At 39.7% G+C, this 22,396-nt stretch overlaps 1 protein-coding gene across 4 annotated transcripts in view; it reads left to right on the top strand.

The window, feature by feature from the left end:
• The window catches only part of RALGAPA2 (Ral GTPase activating protein catalytic alpha subunit 2), a 332,102-nt gene that overhangs the window by 220,270 nt on the left and 89,436 nt on the right, over positions 1-22,396 (top strand). For all 4 annotated transcript variants that reach the window (XR_004032895.1, XM_030825210.1, XM_030825211.1 and 1 more), the window contains one exon: positions 6,221-6,379. Coding sequence is in view for 3 of the 4 variants with exons in the window: in XM_030825210.1 (XP_030681070.1) it covers positions 6,221-6,379 (159 nt within the window). In the remaining variant the exon portion in view is untranslated. The remainder of the gene's footprint in view (positions 1-6,220; positions 6,380-22,396) is intronic.

Below are 22,396 nucleotides of genomic sequence, written 5' to 3' on the forward strand. Positions count from 1 at the left end.
AAACCAGCCACAAGATTCCCTTAAGCCAGAGCCTAATCCAGAGCAAGGTCCTACACTGTTAAATTTTATGAAGGCTGAGAGAGGTGAAGAAGCTGCAGAAGAAAAGTTTGAAGCTTACCGAGGTTGGTTCATGAAGTTTGAGGAAAGAAGCTGTCTTCATAAAACGAAAGCACAAGGTGAAGCATCAAGTGCTCATGTAGAAACTGCAGCTTATCCGGAAGATCTAGCTAAGATCAGTGATGGAGGTGGCTACAGTAAACAACAGATTTTCAGTGTAGTAAAAACAGCCTTCTATTGGAAGAAGGTTCTATCTACCACTTCCATAACTAGAGAGGAAAAGTTAATGCTTGGTTTCAAAGCTTCAAAGGAACAGACTGACTCTCTTGTTAGGGCTAATGCAGCTGGTAACTTTAAGTTGAAGCCAGTGCTCATTTACCATTCCCCAAATTCTAGGGCCCTTATACATTATGCTAAATCTACTCTACCTGTGCTCTATAAATGGAACAACAAAACCAGGATGACAGCACGTCTGTTTAGAGCATGGCTTACTGAAGATTTAAAGCCCACTGTTGAGACCTACTACTCAGAATAAAAGATTTATTTCAGAGTATTACTGCTCATTGACAATGTACCTCATCACTGAAGAGCTCTGAAGGAGATGTAGTGTTGTTTTTCATGCCTGCTAACACAATATCCATATTCTGCAACTCACAGATCAAGGAGTAATTTCAACTTTCAAGTCTTACTATTTAAGAACTTTCATAAGGCTATGGCTGTCATAGGGAATTAGTTCTCTGATGGATCTGGCAAAGAACATTGAAAACCTTCTGGAACGGATTCACCATTCTAGATGCCATTAGGAACATTTGTGATTCATGGGAACAGATCAAGATATCAAGATTCACAGTTTGGATAAAGTAGAGTCCCCCCCTCATGGATGACTTTAAAAGATTCAAGACTTCAAGTGAAGGAAGTCACTGCACATGTAGCAGAAATAGCGAGAGAACTAGAATTAGAAGTGGAGACTGAAGATGTAGCTGAATTACTGCAATGTCATGATAAAATTTGACTGGATGAAAAGTTGCTTCTTATGGATAAGCAAAGAAAATGGGTTTCTTGAGAAGGAATCTGTTCTCAGTGATGATGCTATGAACATTGTTGAAATTACAACAAAGGATTTAGAATATTCCATAAATTTCATTGGTAAAACAGTGACAGGGTTTGAAAGTATTACTCCAATTTCAAAAGAAGTTATACTGTGGGCAGAATGCTGTCAGACACCATCACATGCTACAGAGAAATCTTTCATGAAAGGAAGAGTCAATCAATGTGGCAATTTCATTATCTTACCTTAAGAAACTGTCACAGCCACCCCAGCCTTCAGCAACCACCACCCTGATCAATTAGCAACCAACAATATCAGGGCAAAACCCTGTACCAGCAAAAAAAGACTACAAGTCACTGAAGGCTTAGATAATCGTTAGCATTTTTTAGCAGTAAAATTTTTTTATTAATATATGTATGTTAAGAAATAATGCTATTGCACATTTAATAGACTATAGTAAACATAAGTTTTATGCACACTGCTTTCCCAGTACACACAAAAGTTTGTATTATTTGCTTTATTGCAATATCTATATTTGCAATATCTAAAAAACCTATTGCAGATATGTCTGAAACCAAGCCTATAATATCTCTGAGGTGTGCCTGTATATGATGGGCAACAGTGCATGTGAAACATCAGAACTCAAGTCATGGCCCAATTACAGACAACTTTCGTAGTGATCAAGTGTCTCAGATGTAGAAAGCACAATTTGCATTCAAAAACTCAGCAGCTCTTTCCCTGTCCTGCCCCAGCATGCTGTAATGACCTCCTGGGGGTGGCAGTACTACAGCCAGAAGCGCTGACCATGTGCTGGTTCCCACAGGTCTTGGAGGAGCTGCCTCAGTGTTGGGTTTTGATGGCTGCCCCTGGCTGTAGAGCTCTCAGCAAAGGGAACTCTGCCCTCCAAGAATTCACCAGGATCTCAGACTCTAGTGTAGCTTACCAGGATCCTAAGCTGGGCTCACACGTCTTTTTTATTTGCAGTACATTGTAAATTGTTTCTGCTTTGCAAATGTGTCACCATATTCTATAATTTTCTTATGACTGAGAATTATTTCGTTAAAAGATAAAATTTATATATAAGATATTTTTAAAAATTATTTCTTAAGTAAAGTAGGACTGTTTTTTCTTTTTTGAGAAAAGACATGTTTTCTTGATAAAATGCCAGGCTGTAAATAATGTTCTAAGACTTGGCCTGGTTGAATGATTCCCTACTGTAATAATCAGAATTCAGCTGATACCTTTTGCAGCTCTAAGATTTAGCATCATTAGTGATAAACTCTCTTTATCAGATGTCTCACAGCTAGACTAAAAATCAGTCACAGTAACAGCAGCCCACAGTTCCTTGTCTTATTCTAACTAAATTGTCCCTAACAGCTTAAAAATGAGCTGCAAAATTCTAAAGTGATCCATGCTCTCTTCTGCCCCCATCATGGGGGGACTTTTTCAATTCTGCAATCCAGTTGCAACCCCATACTGAACTCTTGATCCTTCACTGCAGAAATTTGTTAGCTCTAGCTAGATTAGATTTTTCACAGCTAATCTAACTGCTGTAGGGGTTTGCAGAGTGGGGACAGAGCTGTGCTATTGGATTTGTCCAATTCATTTGACTCCAGGACTATAATTGCACTTATGTCTTACAAGGCTTTTATAGCCTCAGGCTGGCCAGCCACATAAAAAACAAATTGGCAGTGATACAGTATGAGTGAAAAGGGATGAAAGGCCCACATTATCAGTCTCCAGGCAGCGCTGTTCTGGCAGGAAGTTTCTTGGTTAATTTACAAATAAAACTTAGATTTTAGGATGGGCCCACTGTCAGCTGAACAATGGGGATGTCAGGCCTGACTGTTACTTAGTAAAAGTAGCAGCCGGGCCCACTGAGGAGCAGGAATTCTTCAATCAAACAGACGACTCCTTCTGGAGCCAGCTGGCGATGTAATGCAATTAGTCGAGAAAGGAGGTCAGCCTATTAGGTGTGTACCATGACCAGTGTCACCAGTGGCGTGCAGCCTGGCAGCAGCAACAGACAGAATGGCTTAGGCAAAGGGACTTTAAAACTCTGTTAGGATGAAAAGTTGTGGGGCCGAGATTGATTTCTTAAGACTTAAAATCTGAGCATTTGTTCTGAGCCTGATAAGTATCCAGCCATTCTGGAGCCTGTTGTGCAGTTGAAGGAGTAGCTAACATAAACACCGGCTCCATTCCAGAAGGAGACTCATCACTCTTCCCCAGTTACACAGGAACCAGATCAACTTGACTTGTGTGCACTCACCAAACTCACTGGTGGGTTTCTAATTTGAGGGCCTCTAATCCCAGTTCTTCAATACTCACAAAACGATGTCTCTATGATGGACTCTTCTTTAAATTGGGCAACACTTTGAGCTATCCAGAATATTCCGTATGTTCTGACATGGTTGACAGTTTGCCCAGATGAATTTTATTTATTTTACCTACCTGTTTTCTTATAGGCAAAAGAAGGCATATTTTGCCCAGATTTATCAGCCAATTGCTCCCATGGCCTTAGCTTTTAGTTTTGTGATTTAGCTAATTAAACTGTGACGTATCCAGAAGTCTGAGTCACGTGCCACTGAAAGCAGCTATGAGAAGATGAATATCATATCATTACCACACAAAAATAGCTCTTCCTTAATTACAGAATTGCCACACTGGGAGGATGGGTCTGTTAGTGTGAAACTACCCTCCCTTGCTGTAGTTCTGAGAATACAGATGCAAGTAAAATTAAGAGATACTTACTTAGGTTATGTAATTGAGTAACCCAATTTGAAATGGGAAAGTAACTAATACCTGTGGATCAAAAGGAGCTATCACAGATACTAGAGCACCAACATCGGGTGGTGGCAGCACGTTTGAGGGGTGTTTAGTAGGTGAGTGTTTCCATTCAGACATTAGTGCAAGTGTTATACCAAGGGACCCAGAGCCACCCTGAAGCTGGCTGTCTTTGCAGGGTGAGGGCTGTAAGTGTGAACTCTGGGACAGCCCCAGTTCTCACAATTACCTTCTGCAGGTCTCAATTCCCCCTACAGTTCCAGTTAGATACTATTCATATTTCCCTGAAAACATACCTATATTAGGTTCTTGGTGATGCTGGCTACGATGTTTTCACTTCAAAAGGACTGAATTTTAGGAGTGTATTGTAATGTCTTTGCATGTTTTATTAAAAAGGAAAAAGAAAAAGAAAAGCTGTAGCAAATATAGGAATGGAGAAATATAAAGAGATGTTCAGCACTACTAGGAGGCCTAGGGTTGTATTTTGTTTAAAACTATGTAAGGGGTTGGCTATACCTTTTGCCTGCTATTCTTTTACTTTTATATGGGAAGGAGGAAGGAAAAAAATGATGTACTGGGTAATTTTGCTATTAGAAAGTCGTAGATGCCATTAAATTGTTCTGGATCGTCGTGACTTGTGCTCAGCACCTGCAGTTGCATTTGTCCCAGAGCCCACATTCAAACACAGTTGAATTGTGCACCCTTATAGGCACAGGTCACTTTTTAAATAATTGGCCTGTACGGTCATTCCCAGAAGTATGAGAGAGTGAAGAATAAACAGGCATTGCAACAGATGAGCTTCCTTTTGTAACCTTATAAATAGAAAAGAGGCTATATGGGGGTCACCTCAGATTTTCTTTTCATGGTCAAATAGGCTAAAGAAAACTATATTTATGCTAACACGTTTTAAATACATAGTATTCCAGAACATCTTTTTAAAAAATACTTTAAGACAAAACTAAAAATGTTAAATTTGACACATCTCTGTTTTATTAAAATGCTTCTGAATTTAGTCATTTTTAATGTTTATCTGTTAGATAAGGAAGCAAGAAATACTTGTTCATGGTACCGGAGAACATCCTTCTGCAGTTCCATGCGAGAGAACGAGAATCTCAAATTCCCAGAAGATGTTAGAGGGCCTTACCAGCCTTTGTGGTTTCAGAACTTCAATTTTGGCCAACATTTTAATCTTCATAATCTAGTTTCTTTTAGTCACACTTTGATTCTTTGTCACTTAAGTGATTTCGTGTGCAGCTTTCTCCAGCTTAAGATGGTACAGTCATCGTGCAGGAGATTGATCAAGGGTGTTCTTACACCTGGCAGAGCCTGGGCCTGAAAGAACTCTCAAGGGGTCTTGTTTTGGAGATCTTTCTAGTAAGGCCTCCTCAAAGATGCCAGGAGTCTGTGATTTGCTTTCGTTCTTTACAGCCTCTTTGTGTATAAGATGATAAAACAAGTGGGCTACACTACCAAGCAATGACAGTAAAGTAACTTTGGGTGCAGGCTTAGGTAGCTTTGAAACAGTGGAAATGGCCCTGAATTGGAAGCCCCAGTGCATGTCCCGGGCCCACTCTGCCACTGCTACTCATGCACCCTCAGGTAGGTGGTGCCTTCACCTTCCTGAGCGCCTGTTTCTTTTTTGTACAATAAGATGAAGATGATGTCATCTACCTCAGAGAGTTAGTGGGAAGATTAAACGAGATAGTATGTGTGAACATGTCTTCTATACAGTAAGCACTCTTTAAATGCTAAGTAGGAGTGTTCTTATCAGACTTAAGCAATAGTTATTCATTTCCTAAGCAAAGGTAATTTTATACATCCTTTTCTTAAAGGTTTGACACAAATCTAGTTTCTTACACATTTGGTAACAATTGTGTTGTAATGGTTTATGTTCTCTTATGTTCATATTCTTATTTTCATAATAACCACTGAATTGAGAGTCTTATAAAGCACAACTGCAATGTGGAATAAAAGACGCGTGTTGTTAATTATTTAGAAACATATTCAGCAATATAAAGCATAGGACTCTGACGCAGGAGTTAAATTCCATTAGAAAATAAATTCTTACAAAGGCCTCAGCCCCATCCAGCTGTAATGTGCCTGCGAAGCTCACATGCCTTATCTTAGTACCAACACATTAAGAAGACAGGCTGTGTTTTTATGCACTTGTGCTTTTTAAAATCCTCACAGAAGAACATCAGTGTTGTAGCCTTTTTTGGTAGTGAAATTTTTTTGGCCTTTGAGTTTTATAATTCAATTTGTAAGCCATGACCCCTCATAAACTGCTGTTATCACCCTGATTAATAAAGAGCCAATTTGCTGTTGCAGCTTCGTCACTTGGGGAATGACGAGGTCCATATCGTCTGGTCTGAACACTCCAGAGACTACCGCAGGGGTATTATCCCAACCGCCTTTGGAGATGTTTCAATCATTATTTACCCAATGAAGAATCACATGTTCTTCATCGCGATAACAAAGAAACCTGAGGTACGTTTTCATTGCATTGTTGTACTGACTCATAAAGCATTTGCCGTGTGATTCACTGTCATTGAAAATCAATGATACAAATATGTTAAAGGGGACTCTCATCCAGTTGAATGTCTTACATATATCTGAATTATGCATGCTTTATAGGAATTAAATATGAATTGGGATTTTCAAAGAATTTTTCATCATGAGCACAAAATTTTATTATTGTGTTACTAGGCCTTTTTGGAAATTATATGTCAAATTTGTTACTTTGTAAATGTTTTAAGTTTTCTAAGTTTTGTACTTTTGAAAAATTGTAACTTGAAATTTTGGGTATGTAGATTAATAATAAGAGTTGAAGGAACCCCATATCACATCTAGCATTTTGTGGAGAACCGTGGGTATGGAATCCAGCCTTGCCTGGTGTATGGGCACTTGCCAAGCCTCTGACTGTGCTAATGGGGTCAATCCTGCAGAATTGCAGGCATGTCCACGAAGAGGCCGGGCCTCTGGAGCACGGCCCACGTGATGAGTTTCAACAATTGGAGCACCTTGCTGCAGAATCAATTCAGCCATGTCAATTGGTATTGATCATGGGAAGAGCTGGAACAATCCAATGATCTGTGTGCTGTGTACTAAATTGGCTGCAGTTTCGATCCTTGCCATACCTTTAGTGGTATTTTAGCCATGCTTTATGTAGCGACTTGTTTTTGTTTTAGAATTACTAATAGAAGGGTGTTTTTAAAGTTCTTAAACATTAGCATATTAAGCCATCCCTCAAGAGGAATGACTTTGTGTTTTTCAGCTTGATAGTAAGTATAATCTTCATTTTCATTTCAAGTTGTTCTCCTGAAGGAGCTGAAAGTTACCCTTCTGAAAACTCTCTTTTAAAGCTTTGAAATAATAGGCAACAGATTTATTGTTCGTATTGGGATTTATGACCTAATCTAAAGGGTTAAAGTTGTGAGGATTAAATGAGCTAGTAAATAGAAAGTGCTTCAAACAGTGCCTGGTCCAGAGTAAAAGCTACTTAAGTATTAGCTATTATTATTATTGTTGTTGCTGTTGTTTTTTGTTATTACTACTATGGAGAGAGAATACTTAATGAATTCCAAGTTTAACATGCTTATTATTCTCAGAATAGATGCATTGTGGGTCAACTCCTGAATTCATAAAAGTCCCATTCTGGCTGTTGCAAAGCCTGACATAAAGGGAACCCTCTTTTCTATTGAGGGAACGCAGATGCCAAAAGTCACTTCATATTAAATATTTGCATCATTTTTTATTCTGATCTCCATGTGCGTGAAGTTTTCAGTTTTGTGTATGAAAATGGCTCTTAGTGCTAACATTTGTATTTGTCCATGAAGAGCACTACTTTAAAGAATTAAACTGAAAATTTTAATATAAGGGAACCAGTGAATTTAGTGTCTTATAGCTTTCAAAAAGAGGAAATGTGTTTCTTTAATATGTAGTATGGATTAATTGGCTTTATTAGCTCATTTTCAACAATGGGCCTCTAAAATGACATTTAATGTCCTAAAAATGTCACCTTTATTTTTAAATAAAAAACATACAAGGCATTTTAATTCACTTTATAGAATCAAAAGTGATTTTTTAAAAAGGTAGTACACTTATAATACATGAATATAATTATTAACATACCTTATAAACTTTCTTATAAAATGTTTGCACATTTTATGAATTTGGCTAAAATTCTGACAAGAGGAATTCAGCAAATTGCTTTTTTAATATTTTAATTCAAAAAGCCTAAAGGGAAGAAGAGAATAATGGCCAACTGGAAATTTAGTATTATCCTTACATTTAAAGTACAAACCATTACAATGTAATAAAATTAATCCAGACATTTCCAGGGCAAGTGTGGCTGACCTTTTGTTCACCAACCACTGACCCCAGGGTGAATGCAAGAGGCTTGCGGAGAGAAAGTCTGTTTGTTTGGCTTCAGTCCCTGGTATTTAAATTGCATTCCCTAATCAAATGAAAAGGCTGTCCTCTCTATCAGGTTACAGAATCCATGGCAACATTTGGCCTTTTATATCCATAATGTTAGCCTTTTTGTTTGCATCTAAGTAGAGACACCTGGAGCAATGTTAACATTAACCGATTTAGCATTAATAGCTTCATTATATAAGAATTTCTGATCAGATAGCTGTTACTTTTGTTATATTGCTTCAGCTTGTATTGTTGTCATTTTTTATCTCCCTGCTTGGCAACCAGGCAATGATTTGCAAATTTTTTTTGTCTTGATTAATTAAGCAATATAATTATCAGTAACCGTGATGCAGTCTTTGCTCAACAAAGCTTCTGAGAGAAAACAATGGTAAGTCTGTTAGTATGAATGCATTCCACGCGTCCCAGATGCATGAGGATATTACGGACAATGAGGGGAAAGGCCGCCTGTGAGCGAGGACAAAGGGTGCCACGCAGACTCGACACACTGCACATACCGCCAGGGACATGCTGCGGGCTCCCTGGGACACAGACGCCTCGTTAGATTACAGCTAGTCAGCAGAGATTAATTCTCAGCCATTTGGTACAATAATTTACCCATTCCCCAGCCTTTTAACTAGTGCTCCTTACTGTGGAAGGGAAGGCTTTGTACTCAAAAGGTTTATTTAACCTTGCCTACTTTTAGGGATCTCCACCAAAATCATTATTTTTTTCTTAGAAATTGTAATGACGCAGCTGCTTGAAGTTAAGGAATATTCCTTTTGAAGGACAGGATATGCATAAGTTTCCAAAATTGTAGGTAGAGTCAAAGGCATTCTTTTAGCACCTGTATATTTCATCTGAATATAGTATGACTCTGTGGTCTAAGTACATTTATTTTACTGTTCTCTGGGCAGCCATACTCCTCTAAGAATAATTTTAATCCTTTTTTGGGAGAAAAAAAAAAACCTCATCAGTACACAAAAGTCTTGCTCATTGGATAGAGTCATGCATATTCAAATTGTACTTTCATTCACTCGGCCTCATTAATAGCGTATGTAATAATGTAGGGCTATTTGTAATACAAGCTTACAGGCAGCATTGCTTCCAAGTCCTTTGAAATTTAACATATTTCGCTTTTTCATTCCATACACCTCCCTTAAATATACAAATTATGCGCCTGGCAGAATCCGCCTCCTCTTAATAATACACAGCATTTGTGAAATGGTATGTTGAAGAAGTGTGGGTGTGCTTGTGTGAACGCATAAAACCCTCTCATCTGAGTGGGCCTGTTCACTTCTTGAGCTTTGTATTGAACTTCTTTTTTTTCATTAAAAAAAAAAAAAATCAGTGTGCTTAGCAGCATCATTCCATTGTTAAATTACTTTCAAAATAAGTCTATCTCCATAAACATTGACACAATCATTCTTTGGTCACAGAAAAGAAATGTGTTATTGTTAGACTTATGTTTTTTCCAGCTTTTATTACTAAGTCAGCAGTCAAGGAAAGACTTGCATATAGAGCAGAATGTGAGTGATTCAAGGGGTTTGTTAAAATGCCAGAGTTGTTCTTCAGAAAAGTGATTCGTAGAGCTTCCACACTGCAGTGAGTACCCGTGCTGCTTTCCCTCTCTTTCAGTATCTGGAAGGTAATATTGGTGTTCAAAGTGTTTGCCTTCAGAAATTTGCGAAGGTAAGTTTTAGTGGCTTGGGCATGTTTATTTCCAGGCATAGTAGTGACTGGCTGGGAACCAGTTGACCAGAGGGTAGATGTTTAGAAGCAGCCTTGAGCAGGAGCAGTTGAGACAAGAGGAAGTTTTGGTGAAGTGTCCTCCTCTTCACCTCAACCAGAGTGTCCCTTTTGTAAATGGAAAATATGCTAATATCCTCTGAACTCTACTTACTCAGCCCTGGTACATATGAGCATGGAGAAAAAAGTGATAGTGATTCAGCGATTTCTGAAAAGCATAGGAGGGGAAGTAGTAAGACAGGAGATGGGACACCAGAGTTCCAGTTCTAAGCCTACCACAAGATGGTAGGTGTCTTGGGCAGATCTTTCTGTTTCTTTGAATCTTAGCTTCCTCAGCTGTGAAATGCTGGTTGAGAACCAAGGCTTCTCTGTAGTCCTTACAGAGATTCTAAATGCCTTTTTTTTTTTGGATCCTCTTGTTCCTAGCTGCCCGTACCTTTCCTTAAGTTGTCCTGACTATCCCCAGAGCATCATATAAGTAGTCGCTGTCTCTCTTGAAGGTTCAGCAGCTATTGTGAGTGAGTGAGTGTGTCTGTGTGTATGTGTGTGTGTGTGTGTGTTCATGTGTGTTCATGCATCCCTCTTCAGGGTGACATCTAGCCCAGGACCTGTACCTGGAGCAGGTGCCCAGAAATGCTGGGAAAAGGCTGTTGTGCCAGAAGTTGCAAGAGCATTTGCACGTGGGAGGCTGAGAGGAGCCTAGGATTGGCACTGAGTTTGAAAGGAAGTCTTTTAAGCTTACTAGTGTGGCCTCACGGTATAGGGAGAGTGTTTGACTTTGCAACATGGTTATGTAAATTTCTTTCTTTTCATTTTATATGTGCAGTTTTCTTAAATATTTATCCCAATCACAGCCAACTAACCTGTTTAAGATTAAATTGTGCCCTTTAAAATGCTCTGGGAACTTCTCAGGGAAAATAAATTGTTAACCTTTGATTGAATATACAAAGAATTATTTATTTAGAAAAGATCATTGAAAATACCAAACAACCAGAATGTACTAAAATAGGTTATTAAATGGATTACTATGTTATGTTCTGTTTGGGTAATTTATTATTATTGTTATTAGCATTATTTTTAGTAAAGGAATGACATTGAGAACTATGTGAAAAGGCATCTGTCATTTGCAGATGTTAAATTAAAATCAAATTTCTTCTCTAATTCATTGCCACTTCTAATTAGAGGAATTCCCTAGATACAGGGGATTTGTATTATTCCTTTTGTCCAGTTTTTGAAAGACTGAGTCACCCACGAGCAGTTGCTGAAGAATACTAAAGAATGTTTATTTATACAATAAGCCTTGATACAGATGGAAGAAAATCTATAGCCTACTATTATTAGCTCTTAGCTGCTGTTTTATCTTTCACAACAATTTGGCTTTTGAGAATTTCTTCTCAACTGATTTTCCTCAGAAGTTGACGTTGTTTCCCCTTTCTTAAGTTGATCTTTGCATATACATCTTCTTCTTATTTGCTTTATCTTCTCTCCTTTGGCCAGCCAGAGCCAGCCTGTGTAAATGCATACCAAATGGCAAATGGTAGTGTAAGAAAGCAAGGCAGCTCTCATTCCCTGCCTCTGAGCTACTCAGTAGGAAGGGCCTTTTGGCTCAAGAGACAGCACGCTCCCCAGACCCCTTGGCGTGCGACTGCCTAGGTTCCTGCACACAGGTGCACACAATGTCAGCCTCTCAGCCCAGCAAGGAGGATGGGTGTCCAGAGCACACAGAACTTTTCTGTGAAAACGAAGGAGCACTCATTGCCCCAAATCAGATAATTTATCTTTACAGTAGTATTTTCTATGCTATACTTGAAATGTATTAGTTTGTTGTTGTTGGGTTTTTTGCTCTTGCTTTTTTTTCATGAATACTTTCATTACAACTCCACCTCACCGATTACTGGACTGCTTTTAGTATAAGCCATAAGAGGAAGTACACTTATTTTTTTTATATAGAATATTTTTTAAATAAACTCTCTGAAGTGTGGTGTTACTGAAGATAGAAGGAAGAAAGGGTTATTCTTTTTTTCTTATTTCTTATTTGAACCTGGCAACACGAATGATCTTAGACTATGAGTAGATTCTTAATTTTCCTTTTTGGAACTGAAACGCCTGTGTTTTCTACCAGTACTGTTGTAGAGGGAAAGCTCATTATTAGTCATCACTAGTAGAACAGTCTCCTCCTTCTTTGCTCCCATGTGAATTCTCGTAGGTCCAACTGCTTCCTCTGTGCTGTAGACACTGATATCAAAATAGCTTTGCCCAATCTTTGCAGTTTTTAAATCTTTATGTTTTAATTGTGGAACATTTTCCTCAAACCCACCAAACAAAACTATGGCAGTGGAAGAAGGCTACTCAGGATCCCAAGGCCACTCCCGTCACCCTTCCCCTGGCCTTTCGTGCATCTCCATGAAGCAAAAGACAGATGGTCACAAGAGATCTTATTCTAGAAATGTTGAAAGGAGCAACAGATTTGGTTAATGCCCAGCAATCAGTCCCTTGGGAACAGGAGTGCTTCATTCAGTCAAGCAGGCAACATCTATCTGTTGAGACTGCTTCATGCCAGGTACTGTGTCAAGGGCTGGGGGTCCCACTCTCCTGGAATCTAAATTTTAGTAAGGGAGATGGCCAGTAAATAAGTAAATAAATGGTTGAGCCGAGACTCTTTTATAGGAATGGGTATTTCAAAGAAAGTAAAGCAGAGTGATAGAATGGGCAGGAAGGAGGCTGCTTTATTTTATTTATTTTTATATATATATATATATTTTATTATACTTTAGGTTTTAGGGTACATGTGCACAATGTGCAGCTTTGTTACATATGTATCCATGTGCCATGTTGATTTCCTGCACCCATTAACTCGTCATTTAGCATTAGGTATATCTCCTAATGCTGTCCCTCCCCCCTCCCCCCACCACACAACAGTCCCTGGAGTGTGATGTTCCCCTTCCTGTGTCCATGAGTTCTCATTGTTCAATTCCCACCTATGAGTGAGAACATGCGGTGTTTGGTTTTTTGTCCTTGCAATAGTTTACTGAGAATGATGTTTTCCAGTTTCATCCATGTCCCTACAAAGGACATGAACTCATCATTTTTTATGGCTGCATAGTATTCCATGGTGTATATGTGCCACATTTTCTTAATCCAGTCTATCATTGTTGGACATTTGGGTTGGTTCCAACTCTTTGCTATTGTGAATAGTGCCACAATAAACATACGTGTACATGTGTCTTTATAGCAGCATGATTTATAGTCCTTTGGGTATATACCCAGTAATGGGATGGCTGGGTCAAATGGTATTTCTAGTTCTAGATCCCTGAGGAATCGCCACACTGACTTCCACAATGGTTGAACTAGTTTACAGTCCCACCAACAGTGTAAAAGTGTTCCTATTTCTCCACATCCTCTCCAGCACCTGTTGTTTCTTGACTTTTTAATGATGGCCATTCTAACTAGTGTGAGATGGTATCTCACTGTGGTTTTGATTTGCATTTCTCTGATGGCCAGTGAGGAGGCTGCTTTAATTCAGATAGGGAGATGTCTGGTTTCCAGTCAGTATGTAGGGAGCTTGATAGTAATCACGGCCATCCTCACAGCAAGAAAAAGAACAAGCTGATAATCAGCAGTTAACTGATAATCAATCAGTTCTTCTTAGATTCATCAGATAATTGAAATGACCAGGCAAACCCCTGTCCCTAAAGTTAGAGAGACAGACAGGCAGATACAGAGAATCACAGCTTATCAGAACAGAAGCCCAGGAGCAGAAACCTCTGGGAAACCAATACCACAGTAGGAATACTTAAATTATAATTCACCAATTGCAGGAGGCTTAGTGTGGGCAAATCTGAGAGTTAAATAGAGTCAAGTGGGGCTGGCTGACAATCCCCCACACTTTTGTGAGTTCTACCTCTAGGATACCTACCAGGTTCTCACAGTAAAAACGAGGAAAATCCCCTCTTTGGCAGAAAAAGGGAGAAAGCAGTCATTTGGAAATACAGTTGACCTTTCAGCAACATGGGTTTGAACTGTGTGGGTCCACCTACACATGGATTTTTTTCAACCAAACACAGATGGAAAATATACAGTATTTGTGGGAGACGAAACCCATGTAAATGGAGGGCTGACTTTTGGTATTTGTGGGCCAATTGTGGGAATTAAGTATGCTTGAATTTTGGCATGCACAGGGGTGGGGCATTGGTTCTGGAAGCAGTTCCCCTCATATACCTAGGTATGACTATGTACCCAAAGTATTTTGTTCTTAACAAAGTCTGCCCTCAAGAGAAACTGTTTTTTTTTTTTTTTTTTTTGAGACTGAGTCTGGCTCTGTCACCCAGGCTAGAGTGCAGTGACATGATCTCAGCTCACTGCAACCTCTGCCTCCAGGGCTCAAGCAATCCTCGCACCTCAGCCTTCTGAGTAGCTGGGACTAAAGGCGTATGCCACCATGCCTGGCTAAGTTTTGTGTGTTTTTTTGGAGAAAGCGGGATTTCACCATGTTGCCCAGGCTAGTCTCAAACTCCTGAACTCAAGTGATCCACTCACCTCAGCCTCCCAAATTGCTGATATTACAGGCATGAGCCACTGTGCCCAGCCAAGAGAAACTATTTTAACACAACCTGTCTGGCCTGGGGGAAGGGAAACACTTATTACCAATGCCCTCTAGTCTCCTATCTCATCTAAGTTGGAATTGGAAGGAGACAAGAAAACAAAACTGAGAAGCACTTTTGAAGGTCACGGTCCAGGGGCACAGGCTCACTGAAAGACTGAGACCTAATCCTAGGACTATAGAATGCTTCCTCTTCTCCATACCTAACTACGATATCAGAAGGACTTTTGTATAGTAACAGGGAGTACAGCTGAAAGAACTGCACATCCCAGATCTTATTTAAGAAAAGTTATGTAAAAAAGCCTAGAAATAACATGGGTGATAAAAGCAAGGTCATTCAAAGAAATTTTAACCTCTGACATCTACAGCTATAGAAAACAAGAAACATGGCCTGTTAGCCAATTAAACGTAAAACCCCACATTTGAGGCCTGATTACTTCAGTTCATTTTACCTGATACATCATATCCAGCTTTCAACAAAAAGTACAAGGCACACTAAAAGGCAAAATAAACAATTCTAAGAGACAGAGCAGGTATCAAAACCAGACTCAAATATGGCAGAGATTTTAGAATAATCAGATTGACAATTTAAAATAACTATGATTAATATGCTAAGGATACTAATGGAAAAAGTGGACAACATATAAGAAGAGATGGCTAATGTAAATAGAGAGATAGGCACTCCAAGAAATAATTAAAATGAAATGCTAGAAACCAAAAACCCTATGACAGAAACAAAGAATGCCTGATGGGCTCATGAGTAAACTGGGCATGGCCAAGGAGAGGAATTGTGAGCCTGAGGATGTGTCAGTAGAAACCGTGAAACCGTGAAACTGGAATGTAGAGGGGAGAAAAGGTTGAAAAACATCTGAACAGAACTTCCAAGACCTGTGTGACAATCACAAAAGATGTAACAACATGTAATGAGAATACAAGGAAGACAAAGGAGAAGAATATTGGAAATTGTCATGGCTGAGAATTTTTCAAAATTATTGACAGATCCAGGAAGCACCAGGAGCACCAAGGAGAATGAATATCAAAATGTCTATACCTAGGTACATACAAAGCACAGAAAACCAAAAACGAAGAGAAAATCTTGAAAGGAGTCAGAGGGCTCCTATGCTGGTACCAGTAGCTGCAGAAGAGCAAGGGTAATAAATAGGGCTTCTCTTCAGAAACTGAGCAATCAAGAAGAGAGTGGCATAATATATTTAAAGTGTTGAAAGGAAAAAACAAAAACAAAAAACTACCAACTTAGAATTCTGTATCCAGAGAAATTATCCTTCAAAAGTGAAGGAGAAAGAACTTCTCAGACAAAAGTTGAGGGAATAAGTGATTAGTAGACCTGCCTTGCCTTTCCTTCATCATCATCAAAAAAAAAAAATTATATAAGTCATAAAGATGGACTCACCTAAAGAAGGGAAAAGCTTTAGAGAAGGAAGAAATGTAGGTAAAATGAAATCTTTTTTTTATTCTTTTTTTGAAACAGACTGTCAGTCTGTTGTCCAGGCTGGAATATAGTGGCATGATCATGGCTCACTGCAACCTGGACCTCCCCAGGCTCAGGTGATCCTCCTACCTCGGCTTCCTGGATAGCTGGGACTACAGGCACACACCACCATGCCTGGCTAATTTTGTGTTTTTTCTAGAGACAGGGTTTTGCCATGATGCCCAGGCTGGTCTTGAACTCCTGGGCTCAAGTGATCTGGTCATCTTGGCCTCCCAAAGTGCTGGGATTACAGGCATGAGCCACCACACCCAGCCCTTTTCTTATTCTTAATTGATCTAACAGATAACAATATGTTCTAGATAATAATAGCAACCAATATTTCATGCTTATAGCATATGGGTAAGTAATAAATTATAGCAATGTTATACGGATAGGAGGGAGGAATTGGGAATACTCTCTTATAAGGAACTTCCACTACCTATGAAGCAGTATAGTGTTATTTGAAAGTGGATTTGGGTTAGTTATAAATGTATTTTCAAACTCAGGGCAACCACCAATAAAACGTTTTTAAAAGAATTATAATATGCCGAGAGAGGAGAAAAATTGACTCATATAAAATTCTCACTTAAAACTAGAGAAGGCAGCAAATGAGTGGAAGACCAAAAAAGAAAACAAAGAATAAGGACAATGAATAAAATACATGTCAGTGGTCTTAAATATATCAATTAAAAGAGACTGTCAGAGTGGGTGCCAAAGAAGCCAAGACCCAACTATTTATGTTGTCTACAGGAGACCCACTTTAAATTTGAAGACACAGATTAAAAGTAAAGGGATGGAGAAAGATATACCATGCTCACACCAATCAAAGAAAGCTGGAATAACTATATTAATTTCAGATGGAGCTAACATCAGAGCAGGGAAAATTATCAGGGGTACAGGGGACGTTACATAGCAGAACCTGCAAGGCCACAGTGAGGAGTTGGCCCAAATCCTGAAATTGATGAACTAAAGCAGGGGTGTCCAATCTTTTGCCTTCCAAGGGCCACATTGGAAAAAGAATTATCTTGGGCCACACATAAAATACACTAACACTAATAGTAGCTAATGACCTTAAAAAAAATTGCAAAAAAAAAAATCTCACAATGTTTTAAGAAAGTTCCGAATTTGTGTTGGGCCACATTCAAAGTCATTCAGGGCCGCATGTGGCTCACAGGCCATGGGTTGCACAAGCTTAAGCTACAGCAAATCAGTTAGCCCCTCTAGCCTTCATCTCTTCCTCTCTGAAGTAGGGATAAAGTGCTGGCCTCATGGAGTTGTTGTGAGAATTACATACTGTACATTGAGCACTGAGATGAGAACCAGGTTCAGTAATTAGGGGTCATAGTCATTGGGCTCATCATCAAAAATGAAATGTTCTTGGGCTTTTAAACCCCTTGTCTATGATTCTTTTGTTATTTTGTCTTAATCTTGTAATCCAAAAATATCTATTATGTATATTATTTTCATCTCTAATCACTGAGAATCATTTACTCCAAAGGCATCAAAGGAGAATCACTTACAGGCCCAATTAAGTGATGAACCGTCTTTAAAATATATTCATGGAGATGCCATATTGTTCCCTAAGAGGACTTTCTTACTATTTGGAAATCTCTTTCCGTGTCTGGCTCAGGCTCTGCAAAATAGAATGTAAATCGGTCTTTTCCCACCTTCAAGAAACTAGCCCAAGCCCAATGAACCATTTTCTGAGCAGCCTCTCCTCAGAGAGTGCTGCTTGCTGGTGCTCCACGGAGTTATGTGCTCTCCTCAGAGAGTGCTGCTTACTGGTGCTCCATGGAGTTATGTGCTCTCCTCGGAGAGTGCTGCTTGCTGGTGCTCCATGGAGTTCCATGGACTTAGGTGTTCCTGGAGGATGGTGCATGGCCTTCCCCTTCCCACATCCCACCCTGAACCATAGAGCACACAAAAAGACATTTAGGATTCAACACATTTTACTTTTCATAAAATGTTTATAAAATGTTCAGTGCATGGACTCCTTGGTGTTTCTGGTAAATAATGTGACTACTATTGTTTTTCCCAATGGGAAAATTACTGTCTTTTGGTGCAATATTTTAGCAGATTTATCTGTTACCCACTTTGACACCTCAAGCATAAATGCACAAGTACAAACACACCCTCTCAATTCATAATCCCTGTGGAACTGTGAATTTCCCAGAGGGGGAAACTGTGTTAGATCCTTGAATCCTTGATCTCAGAGGTGAAGGAAGCATTTTAGGTTTTCTGTTCTGACCTTTATGCAGGACACCCCTGATAGCATCCCTACCCTTGTGTTTGTGCACCAGCATCACTGGAGCACAAGATCAGCTCAAGGTCCGTATAGCTCTCTCTGAATATCCAGAAACCACTTTTTTTCCCCTTTTAGCCTCTCACTTTTATCCTTCATTATTTCCAGTCTGGCACTTGATTCTCTCATTACTCATTAGAACTTCTTGATTGTCTGAGATTTACTTACGGGATCTGGTTAGAAATGTGGGAAAAACATGTTGTTTGTAGTTCTAATGAAATGCCCCCAAGAAGTTCTGTTTCCTAAGTCTGTACGCAGGATTTAGGGGGTTGCACATGGTTTCCCTGATGTGTGAGGTCAGTGCTTTGTTATTGGCAGATCACCAAGAGAAGACCTGCCCTGCAGTATGAGGTTCCACAGGTGTCATACAGATTGAGCCTTGATGGATGGTCCTGATGCCTTAGTGATGAGGAAATTTTACCTTTGGAGCAGCTGGGGCCAAGCTTCTCAGGGCGACTGTCCTTGGCCAGGCACTTACATGGAAAGCAGCTCTGGTCTGCTCAACCCACTGGCAACCCTCCACTTGCCCGTTCTCGCATGTGTGTAGAAACTTTAACAGTTTCTTTTCTTATTGGCTTCTTAACCTAAAATTATTTTCTAATTCACTGTTGCAATATTCCCTACCAGTTACATTGATCTGTTTTAGAGATTGTGATCATAATTGCAATTACTATTGACTTCACAGGCCCTTTCTTTCCATCATTCTGTGATGGGCAGTGGTACTTCTCTCCAGGTATAAAAACATGTACTCTTTCCTACCTGACTTTACCATTTTGGTTTCTGGCCACCTAACTTGTGAGGAACACCCAACAGATCTGCAGCCTTTCCAATTCTCACCACCCACCAGATCTTATCTCCTACTGACACACACAGTGAATGTACCTTCAGCTCAGCCTTTCCATTAAGTAAAAGATGGGAAACTTACCTGGTGCTCTGTGTTGCTTTCATTTGGATGACCAGGACATGAAGTGGGTAGATGAGCAGGGGTGGGCAAGTACAGCAGTGCAGAGTCTTGAGAGCAAGCTGGTAATCTCTGCAGGGCATTTCATCAAGTCCCATATCATCTGGCTTCCCATACCTGTTCTTCAGCCTTTTCTCTGATCTCTATGCATTTCCCTAAATACCTATTCTAGAGCTTTCCATCCTTCTCAAAAATCCAGTCTAGGCCTCTATGCCTGCCTCACTTCCTTTTGTGGCCCTACTTCTGACTTCACTTTGCTCTCAGGAATCCCTCAGGAGCTCTGTGCAGTCCTTTGCCATGTTCTGTCCACAGTCTTTCTGTTTATTTATCTGTAATACTTTAATCATTAACTGTAGGCATATCATTCATACAAACCAGCTAGCACTCAGCTAAATTAGTATCTCTTGAAATGCACTTTGGGGAACCCTGCCCTAGAAAAGAGAGCCAGACCCACCTCATGTTTTCATTCCTATTTTTACCATTTGTCTGGAGTGCTCTGCTCTTCCCACCATGAATCTCTGCCAACACCCACCTCCTACATGAAGCCTTCCATGGCTTCTCTCAGCTAGAAAAGAACTCTCTGTAACTTCAGAATATTTTATCTGCGTCCACCCTAAAGCTCTTTTTCCCTTTTGCCTTCTTGAATACGTAGCTTTACCTCTTCTGCAAACTACCTACAGTTCAGAGCCTCAACTTGTTCATATCTGTATTCCCTCACAGCCCTTAACAGAACTTTGATCAAATGATGCAAATGAACAGCTATTAAACAGATGGCACGTGAAATCTGTGCCCCTTTTGACACAGAAAGATTCACTGTAGTCTTTAGAATTTTCAGACAAAGTTTTAGTCTTCTGAGTATTCGTTTTTCCCAAAAGCTATCTTCTGGTATTTTAGAGAATGTATTTATATTATACAGAGATAGGAATGTAGGAAAATAAAAATTCTGTTTCTCAGAAATATACCTTACATTTCTCTTAAGGTTTTTACATATATCTCAAAATTGTATGTTGTTTTTTACCTTGCCCCTCATTAGGACAGTACTATTTGCAACACGCTTTCGGGGTTGGTAGGGCATTTGAACCTTTTAGTCACTCTGTGAGGCCCATAGGGCAGACAACACTGCCCTTGTGCTCCAAATATGTATGTAGTTGATATGAGTATAAAGAATTTATCCAAGAATACTTGATTCTGGTACCAAGTCCAGCATCCTGAATCCCAGTAGACTGAATCTCTTTAAGAGTAGAGAGCTATCAGTTTTCACACCTGTATGCAGATGCTTTTTATATTCTGTGTACACATCCTGTGTTCACATTATAGGTATATGTGTGAAGTCAAGGAGAAATTTGAATTCTAGACCGTTGTATTAAGTCACCCACCTCTTGCATGATAAAGGCAGTGCCAAAAATCTGGACACAGAAATCACAGCCATATCATTGTTATGAATACAATACTTGCAGTTTTTTAGCAGAATGAATAACTGACCAAACTGGGTAAGTTAAGCCACGCACATTCTTCATTTGTCATTCTCAACGTGGCCTGCCTCTCAGTAGGCCCATCCATGGCAATATTCCAATCCTGGAGGCTGGAGGTTATCTGTGAGGAATTGGAACAGAGTTCAGTTGTTCACTGCCCTGCTTTGGACCATCAAGATATCTGCATTGCATCCTTGAAAGATTAATCCCCACAAATCAAATGGGTATTTCAGATCATTTTCTGTGTCCTAAGGATTCTTTTTTGTCCTTGCTCCAACAACTGGGCACATCCTTGTGCTGGCATGCTGGCTAGTGTTGCCATGTGGGCTTCAGTGTCATCACTTCACTGCGAAAGGCTTTCTTTGCTTTCACAGTATCTTCCCAAGAAGAATCCCTGGATATGAAGTGTCTTCATCTGGACCCAAACCTGAGAAAGAGAAATTAGTTTGGGCTATACCTTCTATGTGTGTGCCTCCCCTGAGCACTGTACTTCTTTAGTCAAGGAACACATGATAGGGGCTCCACAAGCAGCTCCTAATCTGCAGGTGGTAAGGAAATCCGGTTTGTCAGCAGTCATGGAAAATCTTATTAATCCCCAGGCTTTGGTCATCATGCTAGGAGAGGGCACTTATGAGTCACTCAGAAACTTTAGGTGGTTGTGAAATATACGTGCTCAGCAGGATGAAATACTGAGATAAGGTTCTGATTAGGACTAGTACTTGATGTTGTCTTCCATCAAATTTACCATTGAGCATGGGAATCAAGAGTGAGTGCTCCATGAGAACCCCTCCCCATCCGCTTTGTACAGCAGCAGCACTGTTTTCCCTGGCAGGACCACTCACCCTGTCTATCCTGGAGCCTCCTTTACTGCCTCAGTATCCAGTGGTCTGTGGAGCCTAAAATACCTGACCATCAGTTTCCACTTCCCACTGAGAACACTGTATCTTCTAGGAAGTACTTAAGTACTAAAGTACTCCTTAAGTACTAAAAACTAAAGTTAGAGACTATCATCATAGGGATAGGAAAAAAGGATATACCATACCTTATGGGTCAGTATCCCCAACTCATGGGGTAATATGTCCCACTTAGCTTGGCGAATGATTTTCAGCAGTCATCAAACAGGCAGGAGGCTGTGTGGGTAGGCCCTCCTGTAACTCCACTGGTCCCATGTACCTTACTCATACTGTGTTTCTTACCACAGGTTGGGATATATCTTGCTGTGAGGTAAGGCAAGTCCCTACCCAGTTCTCCTTTGGCTTTTTTTAGCCAATTTCATTTCTATAAATGTCTTAGAATCAGCTTGTCAAGATACATACATGCCATGCATTAAATCCATGGGTCAATCTAGGAAGGAAAGTCACAACAATATTGAGTCTTCTAGTCCAAGAACACATCTATCATTTCATTTATTTAGACTAACATCTCTGAATAAAGTTTTGTAACTTTCTTTATACTTTCCTTGTTAGATCTATTTTATATTTTTATGCTGTTGTAAATAATATTTCCTCTTCTAAC

This window comes from Nomascus leucogenys, chromosome 13 (assembly GCF_006542625.1).
Source record: "Nomascus leucogenys isolate Asia chromosome 13, Asia_NLE_v1, whole genome shotgun sequence".
Taxonomy (NCBI): Eukaryota; Metazoa; Chordata; class Mammalia; order Primates; family Hylobatidae; genus Nomascus; species Nomascus leucogenys.